This window comes from Protopterus annectens, chromosome 5.part0, assembly GCF_019279795.1.
Source record: "Protopterus annectens isolate FY-2018-M chromosome 5.part0, PAN1.0, whole genome shotgun sequence".
NCBI lineage: Eukaryota > Metazoa > Chordata > Ceratodontiformes > Protopteridae > Protopterus > Protopterus annectens.
The window spans coordinates 371171081-371191172 of NC_056735.1; the positions used below are offsets into that span (position 1 = coordinate 371171081).

The window sequence follows — 20092 nt, forward strand, 5'->3', positions numbered from 1 at the left end:
AGCCTTAGTTCCCCTGGTGGTTCATCTCCACACCATCTCTGGACAAAGAAACGGCAGTCACTACCACCCTCCCATCCTGCTTATGCCCTCCCCTCCCTTGCAGGCTCAATCATTTTGACAGTGTAAAGGAGATAATATTGCTCCTGTAGGTCATTTATGCTATCACTGACGTGCAATTCAGAAATGGCCACAATGATAGTTCCCACAACTAGCTAGATCTAGCATAACATTATTACTACAACTCTTTCTAGGTCTACTACTCTTTAGTAAAAATCTCAATGTTATTTTCTTACAGCTACATGGAAAACTACTCAGAAGGTTACTGCGCTATAAATGTTATGGATCCACCATGCCTGCAGCCATCTGCTGTGACCACTGTGCTCCTGCCTATTACTTACTTTCTGTTGTTCATTGTAAGTGTTCTTGGAAACAGCCTGTCTCTGTGGATATTTTCTAAAGGAATACAATTGAAAACAGCAACACATGCTTATCTCATAAACTTGGTTATTTCAAATTTGCTTTTATGCTCTGCAATGCCTTTCATCGGATTATATCACAAAGAGGGAAACCAGTGGAAACATGATTCGGCACTATGCATTACTGTAGCGTCAATTGTAACTCCTATAATGCACAGCACCATGAATGCCAGCATCATTATTTTATGTTGGCTTGCCATTAGTAGATATGCAATATTAAAAAGACAGAAGACAGTCATGAAGGATCTGTCAAATTTTCTGTACGACAAAATATTTCTGACTGTAGTAATAAAGAAGTTCTGCCAAAGGAAGTTTGCAAACTACTTGTGTATAGGAATATGGCTCACTGTTCTTGGCCCCACTATACCTATTCTTGTATACTATGCTTTTGTGGAGTCCAAGCTTACATCCAATATCACTGAAGTATGTTACAACAAGAAACTGGAACTGGGAGGACAAACATCGAGGATATCGAGTCTAGTTGTTTCCATAGTTTTCTTTCTCTGCCTTTTCTTAGTACTGCTATATTATGAGCTAATAAGAAGACAGGTTTACAAAAGTCAAAAAAAGACAAGCATTGGGGAAAGGCACTACATTTATAAAAAAGTCCAAAGAAACATTGCTGTCATTCAGGCTGTTCTGGTCACATGTTTCTTCCCTTACCACTTGTTTAAGATGGTTTTCATTTTGCTAACCAAAGAACAATTGAACGATTACCAACTAAACATTCTTATAGAAACTAAAAACGTTCTGTTATGCCTTGCTGCTCTGAGAAGTGGTACTGATCCTATTATCTACATGACACTTGATAAAACTTTTCGAAGGCAGGTCTATATTTATTTTAGAAAACAGTCGCCCAGGTCTAACAGTTCTACTATAAAGAATACTGCAGAAATAAACTCAGATGTTTCACATCAGCAAATAAACAAAGCCATAGCAATCACAAACTGATACTGGCAAATCATATGTGGTCTGCCAATAAACTAGTCAGATCCACAACTGAGTCAGTCTTTTGTAATGGGCAAAAAGAGAGTAAAATCTGTGTGCGACTATGACTACATCACATTACGTGGAACGTATATTTAATTAATCTAGTTCGGTACCGCTACATCCATGGAGCCTTGCTGACATTTGCATTTATTTATCTATTTACTAGGGGATTTCCCAAATTAACTGGACACAAGGCAATTTCAGCTTTTGTAATAGCAATGTACTAATATATAACCACTGATATGAATCACACATCTGTAACTCTGATGAGGTGATAAAGCAACCAATGCATTTGCCTCTAACTAGGCTGTGAATGAAAACAGCCTGCTAGATCAAATTACTAACACAATTAAACAAATAAAAACATAAATCCTTGTGTATGAAAGGTTTGCAATTTTATTGAGGCAACAAATGAAATGTAACTATGGGGAAATGGCACAACTGTCATGGAGTGGTGTTAAGCCTGTTTGGGGATTTAGGGTGATGAAGTCCATGTTCTTCAAGCAATACAGGTCACACTGATATTTATTTATTAGGAAGGCTTTCCCCTACTTAAACTGAATGGCTGCAAATCTTGTCATCTTACAACTATTACCATGGAAGCACATTCCTGGAAAAATGTGACACACAACTTTGTTAGACTCAATAAACAAAAGTGAAACTGACCACATAAAATGTCTAATTTGTGATGATATACATACGTGCATACATAGAAATCTTTAGGAAGAAAAATCACCTACGTAAATAATGACAAGAAGAGACCTCTGGGAGGCAAAGTAAATAAATCGCTGCAAATGGGATAAAATATTTAACGATGAATAAGTGTAACACAAGCAGATTATGTCTCTATTCTCCACACATACCCTTTACATTTAGTCAGTAATCAATACTGCAAGTATTGTAGTATTGTCCCACAAATACAGCAGATACACCACAAGGTGAAGACCAGTTACTGAGAGAAGCTCAAGTACGCAAATGCTGCAGAATTACGGTAGAGTTCTAATTGCACTTTTGGAACAAACACAGACACACGTGAGCTAATCACAGGTTATGTTTTTGTGCACTAAAACTGTTTCATTCAAAACACACATTCTGTTTAGCATAACATGTACTTATTTAGTCATATTAACACATATTAATATATTTTAATGATGTTTTCTAGTTGTATAATACTTTTTCATTTATGAATGTCTTCACGTTTTATAGGAGATGTGCAATTTTATTTTTAAAATGTAGTCAGATTAACTTCAGTGACTACGTTATAAGAAAATTATTTCATATAGTTTCTTGAAATTTTCTTCAGTTTTACTTTCTTGCATTCAAAGGGTAACAGAGTGGAATCTTAAGCAAGTAAAACCACAGTTAGAAGAAAAGATTATAACTGTTCCTTCACTTGAAAGTTAAATTACATGTCTGCTAATCATAGGTTTAATATCTATTCACTTTCTATTTACACCCCAGTTTCAAAACTTATTTCGGTACTGGTAAATTTGATGTTTTTTTTTTTCATTTTCCACCTGCGTTAATACAGTTTTAAGATGAATTCCTTTTACCAGTTAGTCTAAAATAGTTTCTGAAAAACAGTGCATCAATACTGCCTCTCTAAAAGAAAAAAAAACCTGCAGTGCATTGTCGATGCAGATATTCAAGCAGTTGGTTCGGTTTCCATATAAATTTTCACTGACATACTAGAATGAAAAAAAAATACAGTTTATGGATAAAACCCATCACACTGTGCATGCTACTTGAACTTTTATATCCTGTGAGTATTTACTTATATTTGTGCTCCGAGACTTGGTTTTAAACTGAAAATTTAGTTCTTCACTTATTTCTATGCAACTAAAAATATATGTATGCGGACATCTATATATACATATAGATAGATATGCACTGTTTCTTGATCGATGATGCACTTTTATTCAATGTCATCTTTTTCCTGGGTTATCAAAATATGCTGGACTGTAATGTAAGTAAAGCTTTTGTACATTAAGAATACATACGAAAACATGCAAAGCTGTCAACCTATTTAAAAATCAACTGCAAACACCTGTTCGCAAGCATGGCAGATTTTTCATACTCTTAGCAGCAAACAGCTCTGGTCAGCAGTTATACAGCACTGTTACAATTAAATTTAAAATCAAAGCATACAAGAGAAAAAGTTTATTTTCCAGGATTTGGGGAGTGAGTGGTGACCCAACTGCTGTATAAATACAATGAACACCTGCATGGCAGTTAAGATTCGTGGGTTCTTACTAGGCTACTGATCTGTGAGAATATTAAGAAGCCAGGCTTTACACGTTCATGGTATTTTTCAGCTCTTGTATTTTGCATATGAACAACCCAGAGATTAAATGTTAAGACATTTATATGTTTCCTCTATCCAAGAGGGACGGGGGTGCTAAACAGGAGGTGTGTTTACAGTTACCCATTCATTCATCCAAATTACATTTGGATAGAGTAACACAAGTATTTTGCTTTATGTGGAGTGGAAGACTGTTCCAAAGATGATGCATTTGCTGGGATATAAACCTATCCTTCCAACATGTTCTACTTATTTTGCAAAAAGAGATTGAGATCCTTTGAATGGGTGTTTATGATACCACTGGACTTGTGAATATGTAACAGGTCTGACAGAATAGGGTCTGTTGAAGCTCTACATGAAACGGAGAGATCAACTCCAAGTACCCTGTATGATACGGAGAACAGGGACAAAGCTTTGGGATTGTCTGCAATGTTTTTATGATTTAGGCCTTGAATATTTAAGTGAGAAAGTGTTGTGGTCATTCAAGTTGTGGCAAGTGTTGGGTGAGGTGCATACCCAAAGGGAAATCATATGATCTGTCTAATGAGTGTCGAGTACAGTGGATTGATTACATCACTGGATATGGACACAACACCTTTAGGACAGTTTAAGATGGCGCCATGTTTGCATTTGTCTGCAAACTTTTTTAGCCAGAAACACTTAACATTAGCTTTGACTTCTGAAAAGTAAATGCCAAACAGAATTAGCCCAAGGACTGAACCCTGGGGTACACTGCTAGTGACAAGTGTTTTGGAAAAGGTATAGCCACAGAACCTAACTTCTTGGGTTCTATTTGGAAGCCTATTTGCTATTCAGTGAGTTACATAGTGACTGACATTTAGCTGTGAGAGTTCATCTATGACACCAGTGTGTGAGATGGTGTTAAATGACATTTCAAGATCTAGCTATGTGGTGTGTACTGTTTTGCCTTCTTCCATTGCTACTTTAACTTTTTCAAAGACTATGACCAGGCTAAGTAGGCAGGACTTGCCCATGATGAATATGAACTTATTGTGGCCAAAGAGTCTGTAGGTTAGCCAGGTCCTTATTTACTCATTCCAAAAAGTTCCTTTCTCCATAGCTTTACAGATGAGACTGCTTATGCGTATTGGTCTATAATTACCAGGTCCACTGAAGCACCATCAAGGGAATGACTGTTGCTGTCCTCTACTCATTTGGCAGAAAGCCTGTTTTGAGGCTGGTACTGAATAGCTTCTTGTAGGAGATCTGCCTAATATATTATCTGGCCTGATAGATACAGTGCTGTGGGCTTTAGAAAGCACCTCGAGAACTTGCTCTTTGAAAATTTGAGGAGGGAGTGTACGTGTGGGTATGTGATCTGAGAATATTGGAAGAGGGTGAAATTTGAGTTAAATTTGCCCACTTGTAGACTGTCTATGTTCATTAGGACAGTGTATGTGGTATCATTATTATTATCTCTGCACAGTGCTAGGCATTGTTTCTGAGATTTTGTAACATAATTAATTAAAGAAGGATTTGTGGTTATCTTTTGCCTGGATGGCTATTTTTATTACAAATCTGGCTTTTGTTGATTTTATCAGGATCCAAAGTACCTTGCAAGAGCATTTTTGGCACCTTGACAGATTTATTTTTGCATTTGATCATTTTTTTTTCTTTCATTATAAAGCTGACTTAGATTTGGGCTCCACCACATGGGATTATTTTTGAAATTGCCATTGTATTTACTTCTGAGAGGGAAAGATGTGTTTATGCTGGTCTTTACATGTCCCAGAATTTGGCAGTGAAGGATTCTGCATAAGCAGTGAGATCACCAAGGTGGAAGGGGCTTTTAAATTTAGCCAGGTCACCAGATTAGCCTTTGGATAACCTCTAAATACTGAGGTACTGGAACATGCATCAGACTTCAGTCTTATCGGGAATATGATTGTCTTGTGGTCTGATATGATTAGGAAAGAAGTTGCAATTGGCGGAGGTCAAAGCTGACCCATACTGTTAAGGACCAAGTCCAGAATTTTATCACTACTGGTTGGGTGTAGACTAACTGGTCCATGGAATTTGTGTTGATGAAGTTCTTAAATCTTCAAGCATACTTGTTTGAGGGAGTATAAGTATTCCCAGTTTATGAAGGATAGTTGAAGTCACCTAGGAGATTGGTTTTGGCTTAATAAACAGAAACTCCATACTAGGTAAGCAGAAGGTATGGGCCGAGGGGAGGAGGTCCTATAGTTAGCTATAATATGACAGATAGTTTAATTAACAGTAAGTTGGACATAGAAGAGTTCCAGGTTATTACCTTGCTCAAGAGTCTGGAAGTTGATGAGAGATGAAGATGGAAAGATTACTTTTTTTTTTTTTTTTTTTTTTAAGAATATGGAGACACCACCAACTTTAATGTAATGTGGTAGGCATTGAAACTCTGCACTAATGGAGTGCTTTCAACGGTCTTGAACCAAGTCGCTGTGATGATGTATGTAGCAATGTTCTCCAGGGTAAACAGTGCTTGCAGGGAGTGCAGTCAATGTTAAATCTCCTAACACTGAGCAGCAATACCTTAATGTTAATTAGATTCTGTTTAATTACATTGGAAACTTTACAAGACAGACATTGCCTTAAAACAGGACTATGGGGATGGACAAGGACTGAGCTAATACATGCTTGTCAATAGGATTACTGCCATGATATCAAGAGTATGCACGTGTGTTGGGGGGCATGAAAGTCCAAGGCTAACAGAAATTCCATTTACATTTTTGAGCTTTTTGCTCCTGTTGTCTGCCAGCTATAAAACCCTCTTTATATCTGTTGGCCCATTCAGTCCCTATAAAATGTGGTGACAGCTGATCGAGAAGGGATGTCATTCAGACAGCCACCAGGGGTTGTTTGATTTTCTTTATGTGGCCCTAAATGCACAAAACTTGCTCAGGGTTCAGCATGCAACAGATGGCATGCTTCCTGGAGTGGGTAGAATGAAGCAAAACTCAGTCAACCACCACAATGGGGACCTCCATGGGAGATGAGTAGGTCACTCCACAGGACCAGCAAGCTGGCCTGCTTCCTACCACCTAACTCATGTCTGGGTAATTGGTGAGCCAATTAAGCTACCTGGGCAGGATCAAATCAGCCATAGGAATCTTGCTTACCTTGGATATTAGTTCCTGCCCTGCAAAAGGAATGGCCAATTGGTGCAGACATGAAAGTCATTAGACATGGTCCTGCCAAAATTAACGTAATGCCAACTTAGGTCAGAATTTACAATTCACATTAGAATCTTTAGCTTTCACACACAGTTATAATTTGCTTCTCATAAGCTACAGAAAATGATGGTAAATTAGATGTTTCCACATAGCTTGTTACTGTTTTCCTACTGCTAATAAATACCAAAGCAAAGAACTCTAAATGCACGAAGGAACTGAAGCATTAAAGTATACCAAATAATCAGTTACTTGAAAATTATCTGTCTACAATAACTGATCAAATTCATCCATCCATCCACAACCCCCTCATTTTTGTACATAGGGTTGGGTATCACTTCAACAGTGACCATCATCTAGTGCCAAGATTTACACCACTGGGTGGCTAGCCTTGCTGCTGCTGCTCTTCAACACCACACACTTGCATGCACACTTACACCTATGGTCAGTTTAGGGTGTCCAATCTATCTACTGCATATCTTTGGAATGTGGGAGGAAACCAGTACACCCAGAGGATATTTACATGAACACAGTGAGGACATGCAGACTCTGCATTGAAGGGATCCCAGCTGAGCCTCACAGCAAGAGGTTTCCCAGTCCGAATCTCAACTGGGGGCCTTCTGTGTAGAGTTTGCATGTCCTCCCTGCATTCGCGTGGGTTTCCTCCAACATTCCAAAGACATACAGTAGGTGGACTGGACACTCAAAACTGGCCATAGGTGTGAGTGTATGAGTGTGAAAGGACTACAGCGGCAGGGCTAGCCACCCATCAAATGACTGCAAATTAACCTAATATTCTGACAATATTTCCTAGATTCATAAAGAGTTTACAAGACAGAGTCAATCCATGGAGCATAAATTATCTTGTCAATACCCCCTCCCCTCATAGAGCACTTCCTGCCTCAAGAACGGCAAAAGAAGACAGGCCTGGGGTGAAGTTACAGAGACCCATCCAATTATCATACCTTGCTTTAAATAAAAGAAGCAATGGAATTGCTCTGTTTTATGTGCAAAGGAAGATTACTGTGCAGTTGGGAGAAGCACTGACGAATAAAACTGTTCCTTGACTTCATCTAATTTGTTTGAAGAAGATTCAAGTCTTTAGTTCAAGTGTATTGTGCAGCCATTTGTTTGTGGAGGTTAAGAACATAAAAGAAGGTTGGGTCTTTAACAGTACAGAATGCTAGACATGAAATCACCAGAGAAGAGTCTATAAATGACAGAGTATAGGGATACAGCTTTGAGTATGTCTTGGTAGCAGGGGTCTTTAGTCCAGAGGTCTTTTTTTAGTTAGGAATCTCGGACGGTCTTTCTATTTGCAAGAAGTGTGTGTAAAGACACATTGTAAAAGAGAATCATATGTTACAATTGGTATCATCAGGACAGGGTGTGTAGAAATGATGACCTTTGAACTGGATGAGATACAGTTAGTTATTAATTGGGATGGACAGATGATGTCCTGATTACTGTTATCATAGTGACAAAAGGATGCAGAGCTGTCTAAGAAGGTGTCAGTCCTGAGTAGGCTAATGTCTGTACTCTAAAACTGCTGTCAATATCTATCAGAGGTGATGATACTGTTTGTCCTTTCGGCTTTTCCCGGTTAGAGGGTCGCTACAACGGGACTCCGGTCCACTAATGATTGGCAGTAGATTTTTATTGTGCCGAGTTGCCAGCGAGACGCCCAACTTTCAGCGAAGGCACTCCCATTCACGCATGTCTTTCAGAGGCCACTCAACTGCGGGGAGGACATGCAGACTCCACCCAGAAGGCACTCCAGCCAAGAATCGAACAGGAGAACCTCTTGCTGTGAGGCAACAACGCTACTGCTGTACCACCGTGGCTTTGACAATACTACATTTCCTAAATCTGAACAACCACAAACCAACTACGAACAAAAAACACTCAGAGGCAAACGACTGAACTCCACACTTTTAATATGAAAAAATAAAAATGTAAAACAAACAATACACGTGAAGCTCTTTTCGTCCGGCTTAATAGCCAGACTTCATCAGACAAACAACAGATAAAATTCATGCCTTATATAGTAAATGACACACCCTCCCTTCTGTTTAATTACAAGTTAGTTGCTTAATTGATCAACTCAAAGGTCACACCAAACCAACTTTTTTCCTCTTTCTTTTTCTTTACACAAAGGCGGCCTACCAGTTATTGCATAAGCAACTATGTATGATTAAAACCTTTACATCCAAAAATAAATATAATGTCTGCAGTATGAAATACATGCTAAAAGTTATATATGTTAAAAAATTATTATATAAAAAGTTGTCTACACAAGTGTATATATACATCCTTCGTAATATACATAAAATCTGCTCATGTCAATTTATTTTATTACTAAATGTAGTTCAAAGGGGCTGTCTCATCTAGACAAACTTCTTAGTTTTAAAATGCAAGTTATAGGTTCATAGGTAGGTACTAGGCTATCGGCCCCGGGGCTATACAAGCCCAGCCAAAAAGGTACCCTGGCTTTTGCCACCCAAGAAAATTATTTTCCTGTGCCACTGTCGAGCAGAGCCACAGAGGTGATCCCTGGGGTGAATTTCCTATTTCCCATCCAATCATCAAGATTTTTCTTGAAGAGTGCTAATGAGGAGCTTTGTTTGATATAGATAGGTAGTTTATTCCAGAGTATGGGAAGTCTCTGGGACAGGAATCTATCCCATCGGCATGTTCTGTTTATTGTGGTGACAAGGTTTAAGTCCCTAGAGCGTGTAGCTCGGAGGGATTGGGATTTCTTTAAGTGGAAAATGTCCAACAGCTCTGGGTTTGACATAGCTTTGTATGTTAGGCAGAGATCACCTCTGAGTAGGCAATATGCCACGGAGTAAAGCTGGAGTTTTTTGAGATGGTCTGCGTAGGGCATCTGTTTGAGGTCGATAATCCTCTTCATGAGGTATTTCTGCGGCCTTTCCAGTTGTTGTAGATGTCTTGTGAGGGACATACCAAAAGGGATGTTGTACACTATAATGGGTCTAATGAGTGATGAGTAGAGGGGAACAATGACCTTTTTTTTTCTGGATGAGAAACCTTTTGCGATGGGGTGTGCCACGTAGAAGGATTTCCTGACTACTGTGGCAATGTGATTATCAAAGGAGAGACTACTGTCTGCCTGTGTCCCAAGGTCTCTTATCACACTTTCAGTGTTAAGTATACTACCGCCTATGTTGTAATTCATGGTTACAGAGTTTTTACCAAAGGGGATGGCAATGCACTTTTTGGCATTGAGCTTGAGGCCATGGCTTTGACACCAGGCATCTGTCTCAGTGAAGCCCTTTTGTAGGATGTCCACATTATTAGGAGTTTCAATTACGGCTCCTAGTTTGCAGTCATCTGCGAACTTCATTAGCCAAAGACCTTCTGTGTTAACCTGTACTTCAGAGAAGTAGATACCAAACAGGAGAGGACCCAGGGCTGAACCCTGTGGTACTCTACTTGTCACTGGTCTGAAGTCAGATTTGGAGTCTACTACTTTCACAGTGCGTGTTCTGTCAGTGAGCCAGTTGGCAACCCATCTTGTGGCATAGGGATTTATACCTAGTTTAGTGAGTTTATCTATAATTCCAGAGTGAGGGATGGTGTCAAAAGCCTTGCCAAGATCTAGATAGGCTGTGTGAACCACCTTACCCTTGTCTACGGCTTTGGTGACTGCTTCAAAGAAGTCTATCAGGTTTAGGAGACATGATCTGCCTTTTACAAACCCAAACTGGGTGTGATCCAGAGTTTGGAGATTACCAATGTCTTTGTTTATAAGTTCCATGATGATACATTCCATGGCCTTGCAGACCAGGCTCGTCAGGCTAATGGGGCGGTAGTTCCCGGGGTCCATGGTGGCTCCCTCCTTGTGGAGTGGGATAACCGTTGCTGTGCGCCATTCATCAGGCACAAAACCTGAGGTGAGGCTATGATTGAACATGGTACTTACTTAGGTGGGGTGCCAGTTTGTTCTGTAGTTCATGTAGAACACAGCCTGGGATGTTGTCTGGTCCCATGGATGCTGTGCTCTTGGCTTTGGAGAGTGTGGGTTTTACCTGTGCAGCCGTGATTACAGGAACTTTGCATTCTTCTGGTATAGAGATGGGCTCTTTAGGGGGTGAGAGGGGGGTAAAGTTAGCACTGAACCTATCTGCCAGGATGTTGGCAATATCAGTTGGGTCTGTATATTTAGTGCAACACAATAAACGAACCCCCTGCGCGTAGGCAATTGCACGGCTCTGAAGAAACAAAATGAACCAAAAGCAAAAAAAGAGCCAGCAAACAGTGACTGGAGAAATAAAACTGTATTAGATAAACATATCAACAGCAAGTACAGACCGGTTTCGGCTGGAAGAACACAGCCTTCCTCAGTGTACAAAATTCAATGAATACACAGCTGTTTTTATCTAGTATGCAAACAGTCTATTGGTCAAAACTTAAAGGTGTTCATTAAGACCAGGAGGGAATAGCCCTCCCACAGTCTGATGATCCATTTCTTTTCTTTAGCATTTAATATAGAGTGCCATCCTGTTTTGTTAGCACGATTCCCATGTATCATATCAATAATGATAAACATAAACCTGGCTGTAGAGTGAACTAGTTGATGCTTGTAAAGAGCATTATGTATTCTTTTTTGTTTGATATTACTAATGTGTTCAGAAATACGTATTTTTAAAGGTCGTGATGTCTGTCCTACATAAAGGAGCCACAATTGCAGGTGGCCAAATAAATAATCCAATCACTTGAACAATTAGCAAAAAAGTTCAAGTCAAACACTCTGGGACAATTTCGACTAGAAAATTGTTTGGATTTATCAATATATTGGCAGTTAGTACAATGGCCACAAGGGAAGCAACCATATAAAGGCTCACCTGATAGTGTTGTTTGTAATAGTTCATTGGTCCCAGTGTCTCTGTGTTTATAGTGATTAAAAAAAAAGAGTTTAAATTTTTTCCTTTCCTATAAGAAAATAGACAACTATCCGGAATAATGTTGGCAATATCAGAGTCACATTGAAGTATATTCCAATGTCTGTGTACGCTTTGGGTGAGACAATTAGAATTCCTGGCATACGTAGTCGTAAATCTGATTGGTTGTGATGGTCTTTATTTCTCCAGTCACTGTTTGCTGGCTCTTTTTTTGCTTTTGGTTCATTCTGTATATTTAGTGCCATTGTGCTGTAACTCAGAGCAGATCTGAGTGTTGCCATTCAGATTCTTGACATAGCTATAGAATGCTTTGTGGTTGTCTTTAGAATCAGTGGCAATTTTGTTTTCATAACTAGCTTTAGAGGATTATATCAGGGATCGCAGCTTCTTACTGAGGCTGACCAGGAAGCTCCTCCACTCGTGGGATTTTACTCTCTTTTGCAAGGGTTTCTTCCTTCTATTGTACAGTTTGTTTATGGCAGGGGACCACCAGATTGGCTTCCTTTTTTTGGAGGATAGAGTCTTGGTTCTGTTTGGGATAGCATGATCCATGCACTCATGTAAGTGCTTATAAAGTGCAATTGTGTAGGATTCAGTAGTCGTAACTGTATTGTCCATCTGCATGGGTGTCATGAAGTTCACCACTTCTGTCTTAAGCATGAAGTTGGCTTTGGAGAAATTTTTTACCATGGTTTCCTTAATGGGGGGGTGGAGGCAGGATGTGGATATCTAGGGTAATTAGCTTATGGTTGGATTGTACCAATGAGGCATTGACTTCAGGTGTGGAAAAATGGTCACTCATATTGGTAATGACTAGATCTAGGATATTGTTGCCCCTGGTGGGGGTGTGGATAAGTTGATCCAGGGCATTGGAGTTTATGAATTCCAGAAAGCGTTGAGCGAAGGAGTTGGTACATGAGTAGTTTTCCCAGTTAATGGTGGGGTAGTTGAAATCTCCCATTATTAGGGTGTTTGTTTGAACCCTAATATTTTTCAGTACATCAAGAAAAGAGGAGTGGGAATCCTGGGGCATGGTGGGTGATCTGCAGCAAGCTACAATTTGGATTGCAGTTTTGCCCAGAGTTAGCTGCACTTGGATAACCTCGGCTGCATTATGCTGAGCAACTAGCCTGGAGGTGTGGATATCCTTAATGAATATGGATACACCTCCGCCTTTGGTGTTCCGGTCCAGGTTACATGGCCGAAAAGTGTGGTATGAGTTATAGCCTGGTAGTGCAGGGGTGGTCTCTGGAGCCTTGAACCAGGTCTCAGTCACTGCACAGATATTGATGTTCTCCGTTTTAAGGAGTGCCTCGAGTGAGTGCATTTTGAGATTTAGACTTCTGGCACCTAGTAACATCATCCTCAGTTTTTGCTTGCCTGTTCCTGTTACAGTGGTGAATTTGTCATCATTACCTCCAGTTTGGCTAGATAAGTGCATCTCTCACAGGTTGTAGTGTTGGGTGGTAAGAGGAGGGGGTTGTCTGTGTACATGAGGCAATTTCTACTTTGCCCCAAGATGCCCAGATTCATCAGATAGACAGGAGAGCTTTATTTAGACCTGGTGGACTACTTGCATCTAAACGGAGCTGCCATAACAGTTCATGTTTTTCCAATACTAACTGGTAGGGGCCCCCTCTAGTGTCAGGCACAACTTGTCCAATAATTCTAGAGAAATGTATGACCAGGATACCTAGCACAATGCCTAGCTAAGGCATTCTCCATTTTCCCTTTATTAATGTTGTATATGTGCTCATACACCCTTTCTCTGAGCTGTCTGTCGGCTTTGCCGAAGTAGAATGCTGGACAAGTTTTGCACTGAGCTAAGTACACTACAGATTTTGAGTTAGTTAAACTTTCCGTCAATCCTGTCGGTCCTATCCCTCACCGAAAAAGTGGTCCCATGGGGCCATAAATTTACAAAAATTGCATGTGTCACATTTAAACATACCTGGTGTTTTGTATGCTTTGTGCATGTGCCCCTCCAATACAGCTTTCATGTTCCTACCCTTCTTGAATATCAGACCATACTGATGCTGAACAATGCTTAAGAACACTCAATGATACTACTAGTTTTTTAAAATTCACTAGTAAGCTTCAGGAAGACAAGATTACCTACTTAGATGTGAAATTGGGGAAAGATAAAGTGAGGAAACAATATGTTGCTAAAATCTATCATAAGCAAACTTACTCAAATTCCCTATTATATTTTACTAGCTCACACCCAGTCCACCAGAAAAGAGCTGCTGTAAAAGGCCAGTTAGTGCAAACAGCAAGAATGGTGTCTGAGGACGACAAATTTCTAAAAGAATGTGAATTCTTGAAAAACATGTTTCTCCACAGAGGATATCCTGAAACTTTAATTTTGGAACTTTTACATAAAGTTCAGTATAAAAGACGAAAAGGGTTATATAAACCCATTTTGTGTACACATCAGGTAGGAGACATAGGAGTGACATGTTTAGAATGCTCCTATGACAACACTTCAGACACCATGGGGATGGGTCATGATGCTATTACATAGAATATACAACAAAGATTACTTAGTGAGTTTTATTGCCCCTTTTAGTATAGATGCTTATGGAAATAAGAACATTTTGTGTAGGAATTGGAGCCTCCTACTCACTGACAAGGCATTAGAAGAAAAAGTTGGTTTCAAACCAACCTTGATATTCAAGAGGGGTAGGAACATGAAAGCTATATTGGAGGGGCATATGCACAAAGCATGCAAAACACCAGGTATGTTTAAATGTGACTCATGCAATTTATAAATGTATGGCCCCTGGGACCACTTTTTCGGTGAGGGATAGGACATACAGGATCGACAGAAGGTTTAACTAACTCAAAATCCGTAGTGTACTTAGCTCAGTGCCAAAATTGTCCAGCATTCTACATCGACAAAATCGACAGAAAGCTCAGAGAAAGGGTGTATGAGCACATATACAACATTAATAAAGGGAAAGTGAAGTGCCTTAGCTAGGCATTGTGCTAGGTATCCTGACCATACCTTTCTCTTTACAATTATTGGAAAAGGTGTACCTGACACTAGAGGGGGGCCCTACCAGTTAGTACTCGAAAAACATGAACTGTTATGGCAGTTCCATTTAGATACAGGTAGACCACCAGGTCTAAATGAAGTAACATCTATAACCTGTATTTTAAAACTAAGAAGTTTGTCTAGATGAGACAGCCCCTTTGAGCTACATTTAGTTGTTGTTGTTTGTCTTTCAGCTTTTTCCCATTAAGGGGTCACCCACAGTGGAACTCCGGTCCGCTAATGATTGGCAGTAGATTTTTACGAAATGCCAGCTCGACGCCCAACCTTCAACGAAGTCACGCCCATTTACACACGCATGTCTTTCGAACGCTACCCAACCGCGGGGAGGACATGCAGACTCCACACAGAAGGCACTTCCAAGCCAAGCCGAGAATCGAACGGGAGAACCTCTTGTTGTGAGGTAACAATGCTACTGCTGTACCACTGCGGCATTATAAAGAAAATGACATGAGCAGATTTTATGTATATTACGAAGGATGTATATATGCACTTGTGTAGACAATAACTTTTTATATAATAATTGTTTAACAAACTTTTAGAATGTATTTTATACTGCAGGCATTATATTTAGTGTTGGATATAAAGGTTTTAATCATACATAGTTGCTTCTGCAAGAACTGGTAGGATGCATTTGTATGAAGAAAAAGAAAGAGGAAAAAAGAAAAAAGTTAGTTTGGTGTCACCTCTGAGTTAATCAATTAAGTAATTAACTTGTAATTAAACAGAAGGGAGGGTGTGTCATTTACTATATAAGGCATGAATTTTATCCGTGGTTTGTCTGATGAAGTCTGGCTACTAAACCAGACGAAAAGCGCTTCACGTGTATTGTTTGCTTTGTATTTTTATTTTTTCATATTAAAAGTGTGGAGTTCAGTAATTTGCCTCTCAGTGGTCTTTGTTCATAGTTAATACTACACTTCCATTTATTTTAAGCCAGTTTCTACAGCACAACTGATGTGCATGGTTTAGCTCTTGCTATTAGTGCAAGATGGTGTTGGACACTGAGTGAATGACAGCACTCAACTCACAGTCACTGAAAAATCAGACAAAGTTCTGAGTTAGTGGTTTGCAGATATTGAACAGAAGGGGTCCCATTATTAACTTTGAGGAATATCGCTAGTTACCTTTTTGCTTTCTGAGGTAGCACTTGCTACTTTAAACTATGTGGTTTCTTCTGTTAACTAGTTTGCTATCCATCACAACATAAAGATCTACACATAGGCCTTTAAGCTTATTTACTATTCTAGGTACACTGCACAAATTGCATGGCTTCAATCTAGCTTCAGTGACTATCTCAAAGAAGCGTCAAGTTAACTCCTTCAAAACGAAAGTGCTGTTTTTGTAAACTTCGATTTAACAAGAACAGCTGTTTACTGTACTGTAGGATTTTTGGGGGTGCTGGCTTCCTTAAAGTGACTTATCAATTAAGAATGAGCAGTAAACTTTTAAGTAACAAAAGTACATTAAGATTACTAACTTAGTTATGCCCTGTAATGGAGATTATTAATCACTGTGTCACCTGTTACTTATAATTTCATTTTTATAACAATATGTTCATAACTGAGAGCACTACAATGTTATTGAGAGGCACGCTGGAGGGATAGATTCCTGTCCCAGAGACTTCCTATCCTCTGGAACAAGCTGCCCATCTATGTCAAGCAAAGTTCTTCATTAGCACTCTTCAAGAAAAATCTTGATGAGTGGATGGGAAATAGGAAATACACCCCGGGGGTCACTTCTGTCTCTCTGCTGGACAGTGGCACAGGAAAATAACTTTCTTGGGTGGCGTAAGCTATGGAACCTTGCTGTCTAGGCTTACGTAGGCCCTTGGGCCGATAGCCTAGTACCTACCTATAAACCTATTGTGTGAAATATCACTGCGGGAGATGGAAAAAAATACATTTTCACTGTCCACTTATAGTGCACTGTACTGGAGATACTGCACGTTGTTTGCTAGTACTTAAGAAGACATTCAGTATTTCCACATGTACAATATTTCCAAAACGAAGTTAGTGGCTTCACAGATAGTTACTAGGTATGCAGTCCAGGAGAGGGCAGAGGAGCCTAACCCAGTTTCTGACAACTTCAAAGTCACGCAGTGGCCAAATGGAGGCTTAGGAAATCAAACCTCAAACCACAGGCAATAGTTTGTTAATAACCAACAGCCTTAAATTTCTGCATTAACTACCAGGATTGTAAACTTGCATGGAATCACACAAAACCTTAGATAGTACCCAAGAACAATCTTATTTACATATGCACTTTAAGATATACATCTTTATACTATATTGTTAAATGTACATATAAGCAAATTTTTCATATTCCTGAAAAACTCTCAGTAAAAAGTACCACACAAGACGTTTTTACTGTCATGTGAAAGCTCAACTCTGGATGAACAAAAATACCTTAAAACTACATGTCTAGGTAAGTCAGTTTCCGACGCATGCAAAACTGTTTGACAAAGTTTAGAGAGAAATTACAATTCTGGGCTTGTGTACATTACAGTACTGATGTAAAGACTGATCACACTAGTAGCACTGTAAAGAAGATCTTATACTGATAACATTGATGTATTCATCTTTTAATTGCAATGAGTGCTCACGTGATACTTACATTAGTTTGGTTTACACATTTCAACTTAATTTTTGAAAAAATGCTTTGGAATGTAAAGATGTGTGTAGGCTGTTAGGGGGCGCAATGGTGTGGCCAGGTATACTCTTTGTACTTTACAGAGTACACTTTTTTGTGTATCAAAAATACTGGGACTTTATTAGCCATATTATGTCTACAGTCATTTGAGTTAATGCCTCTAACATGTATATAACTTGTTTACAGAGAGGATTACAAATTAAAAACAATACCTTTAATATTTTTTTGACTGTCAGCCGCAGTGGTCCAGCAGTTAGTGTTGTCACCTCACAGCAAGAGGTGCTCCGGTTCGATTTTCAGTTGGAGCGCCTTCTGTGTGGAGTCTGTACGTCCTGCGGTCAAGTGAGTTTTAAAGACATGCAGTAGGAGTGTGTGTGTGTGTGTGTGTCTGCGCACGCCTTCTGTAAAGGTTAGGCACCATGCTGGCAACTCGACACCATAAAACTCCACTGACAATCAATTTGTGGACCGGTGATCCGGTGTGGCGACCCCTAATGGGAGAAGCCAAAAGACACTGCTTTTATTTTTAATATTTTTTCACTGAAAAGTTGAAAATGTTACATGCATTTAGTGTCTGGGGCGGGGGAACAGCTTGAGAGATGTGTCCAAATGCAGCAATAAGGGTCTGTGTGTACAGAACGGAATTTACCGATTACACCCTTGCAGGGTATGAATGAATTTAGTAGACATGACTCCCCTTGACAAAGCCATAATGTTATGGATCTACTGCAACCAGATTTTTATATCTAAACTTATGAAATCAGGCTTAATACATTATGTAACTTTGCAAATTAGGCTTGTTAGGTTGATGGGTTTAGAGTTCCCATAATCAAAGGTTAGACACCTAGTCCCCCTCACAGGGGCATAATGACAGCAGTTTGTCAATCTTCAGGAACATATTCTGTGGCTGTTTTTGGTGGTGCTCAGAGAGGGCATGGTTGACATTATTAATTAAGCAACCAGATACATTTTCGGGGCCACCACTGACAGTGGAGTTAAGATTTGTTGCATAATTCTCATGAGGGAAGAAGTCACTCAGGAATTTGTGGAACGTCTATGACTGTTTATGGTGTAAAGTTTAACCTAAATTTCTCGCATGTACACACTGGGCAATACCAATATGAATAATTCACAGTACTTTAGACTTAACATTGGTGAAAACTTTGTGTTCCACTCTGATCTTCTTTATTCTAACTTTCAGATTTTTGCTGATGTTGTTAATAGCGAACGACTGAGTTATTATAATTTTTTTTTTCCTTTAAGGGCTTATTAACTCTGGCATTCCACCAAGGTGGTCTAGTTTAATTTTCCCAATTTATTTTGTTCTGATTGGGACCACTTTGTTTACAATGTTTAGGGGATGGAAATAAAACTTGGCAGCTGAGGTTACACAGGGCTGGAAACCATGCAGATGAATTTTAAGAATTCATTATATAATTTTAATAGATTTGTTTTTTATACAGTCAATTATTTCAGAGGTGTTTATTTAGATGCCTTAAAAAAGACAATTACAAATTTGTACAAATATTTGACCAGGCATGAGGATACTACAGAAGTAGTGCAAACAGGTGTGATGTTACTGAGGACGATGTCAAGAAGATTTTCACCTTGTAAGCTGGTTAATGATTTGCGCAAGGGAGATAGCATTTACCTGTGGGCTATACCCAACCTTTGTATAAGTGCTCAAGTTAACCAGTGCACAGCTGAAATTGCCCATTGTGAAGATGGGGTGCAGATGGGTGAAGGCTGCCAGCTGAGCCAGATAGAATTTTATAGATAATTCTGCCATATGTAAATATTAATCTAAGCCACAGGCTTGTTGTCTTAAATGGGAAAAATGCTGTTACAAAAATGTAACAGTGCACTCTGCTGACCAAGTAAAGCATGTTGTGACCCTTTGATCTAAAGTTGGCTCTGGCCTGTCTAGGTGAAGGAATTCTTACTATTGTTTTAAGGCCAGTGTTAATTAATGACCAGGTTTTGCATGCATAAATGTCCTTTATTGCTCTGGTTTCTGCCCAGAGGTGAAGAATGTAAATGTAGTTTCTGTTAGCCTGGGAACCCAGGGAAGTGTGAAGAATGATGTAATGTGAACCAGGAATGAGATTTTAAAAACAGAGAGAATCAGAGAGCATTGAGCATTTTTGTGTTGACCATCCTACTCACCACTGTCTTGCTCTATATGTAAGTTTATCTTAGATTTTTTTTTCTTTTAGAAATAGCTAGAAACTAGAAATATTAGACTAAGTGTTTTTCTTTGATGTCAGAACTGTACTTACTGGATTATTTTAAGTATTCCTCTGTGATCTCTGAACTCTTGACTAGCACTGTGTAGTAAAAAGTATTGTCTTGTGTTTTGACTATTTGTTATTAAATGTTTTTAAAACCCTTTCAACTGTGGCTGTTTTTGTAGAGATAATTTAAGCTTTTAGAGTACTTGCATGCCTTTGGTAAAATCGTACTAAGCCACTCTAATAGCTTTAGCCTTGGGCTAGACTACCAATTGGATAATAATATTGCAC

The 20092-nt window shown here is 39.2% G+C and overlaps 2 protein-coding genes across 8 annotated transcripts in view; one reads left to right on the forward strand and one right to left on the reverse strand.

Moving 5' to 3' along the window:
- GPR82 (G protein-coupled receptor 82) overlaps positions 1–2520 on the forward strand; it is a 58727-nt gene extending 56207 nt beyond the window's left edge. Inside the window, exon 3 of the mRNA XM_044072337.1 lies at positions 296–2520. Coding sequence (XP_043928272.1) covers positions 300–1427 — 1128 coding nt within the window. The 5' untranslated portion in view covers positions 296–299 and the 3' untranslated portion in view covers positions 1428–2520. The remainder of the gene's footprint in view (positions 1–295) is intronic.
- The window catches only part of CASK (calcium/calmodulin dependent serine protein kinase), a 4132188-nt gene that overhangs the window by 2304333 nt on the left and 1807763 nt on the right, over positions 1–20092 (reverse strand). The gene's annotated exons all lie outside the window — the stretch shown is intronic.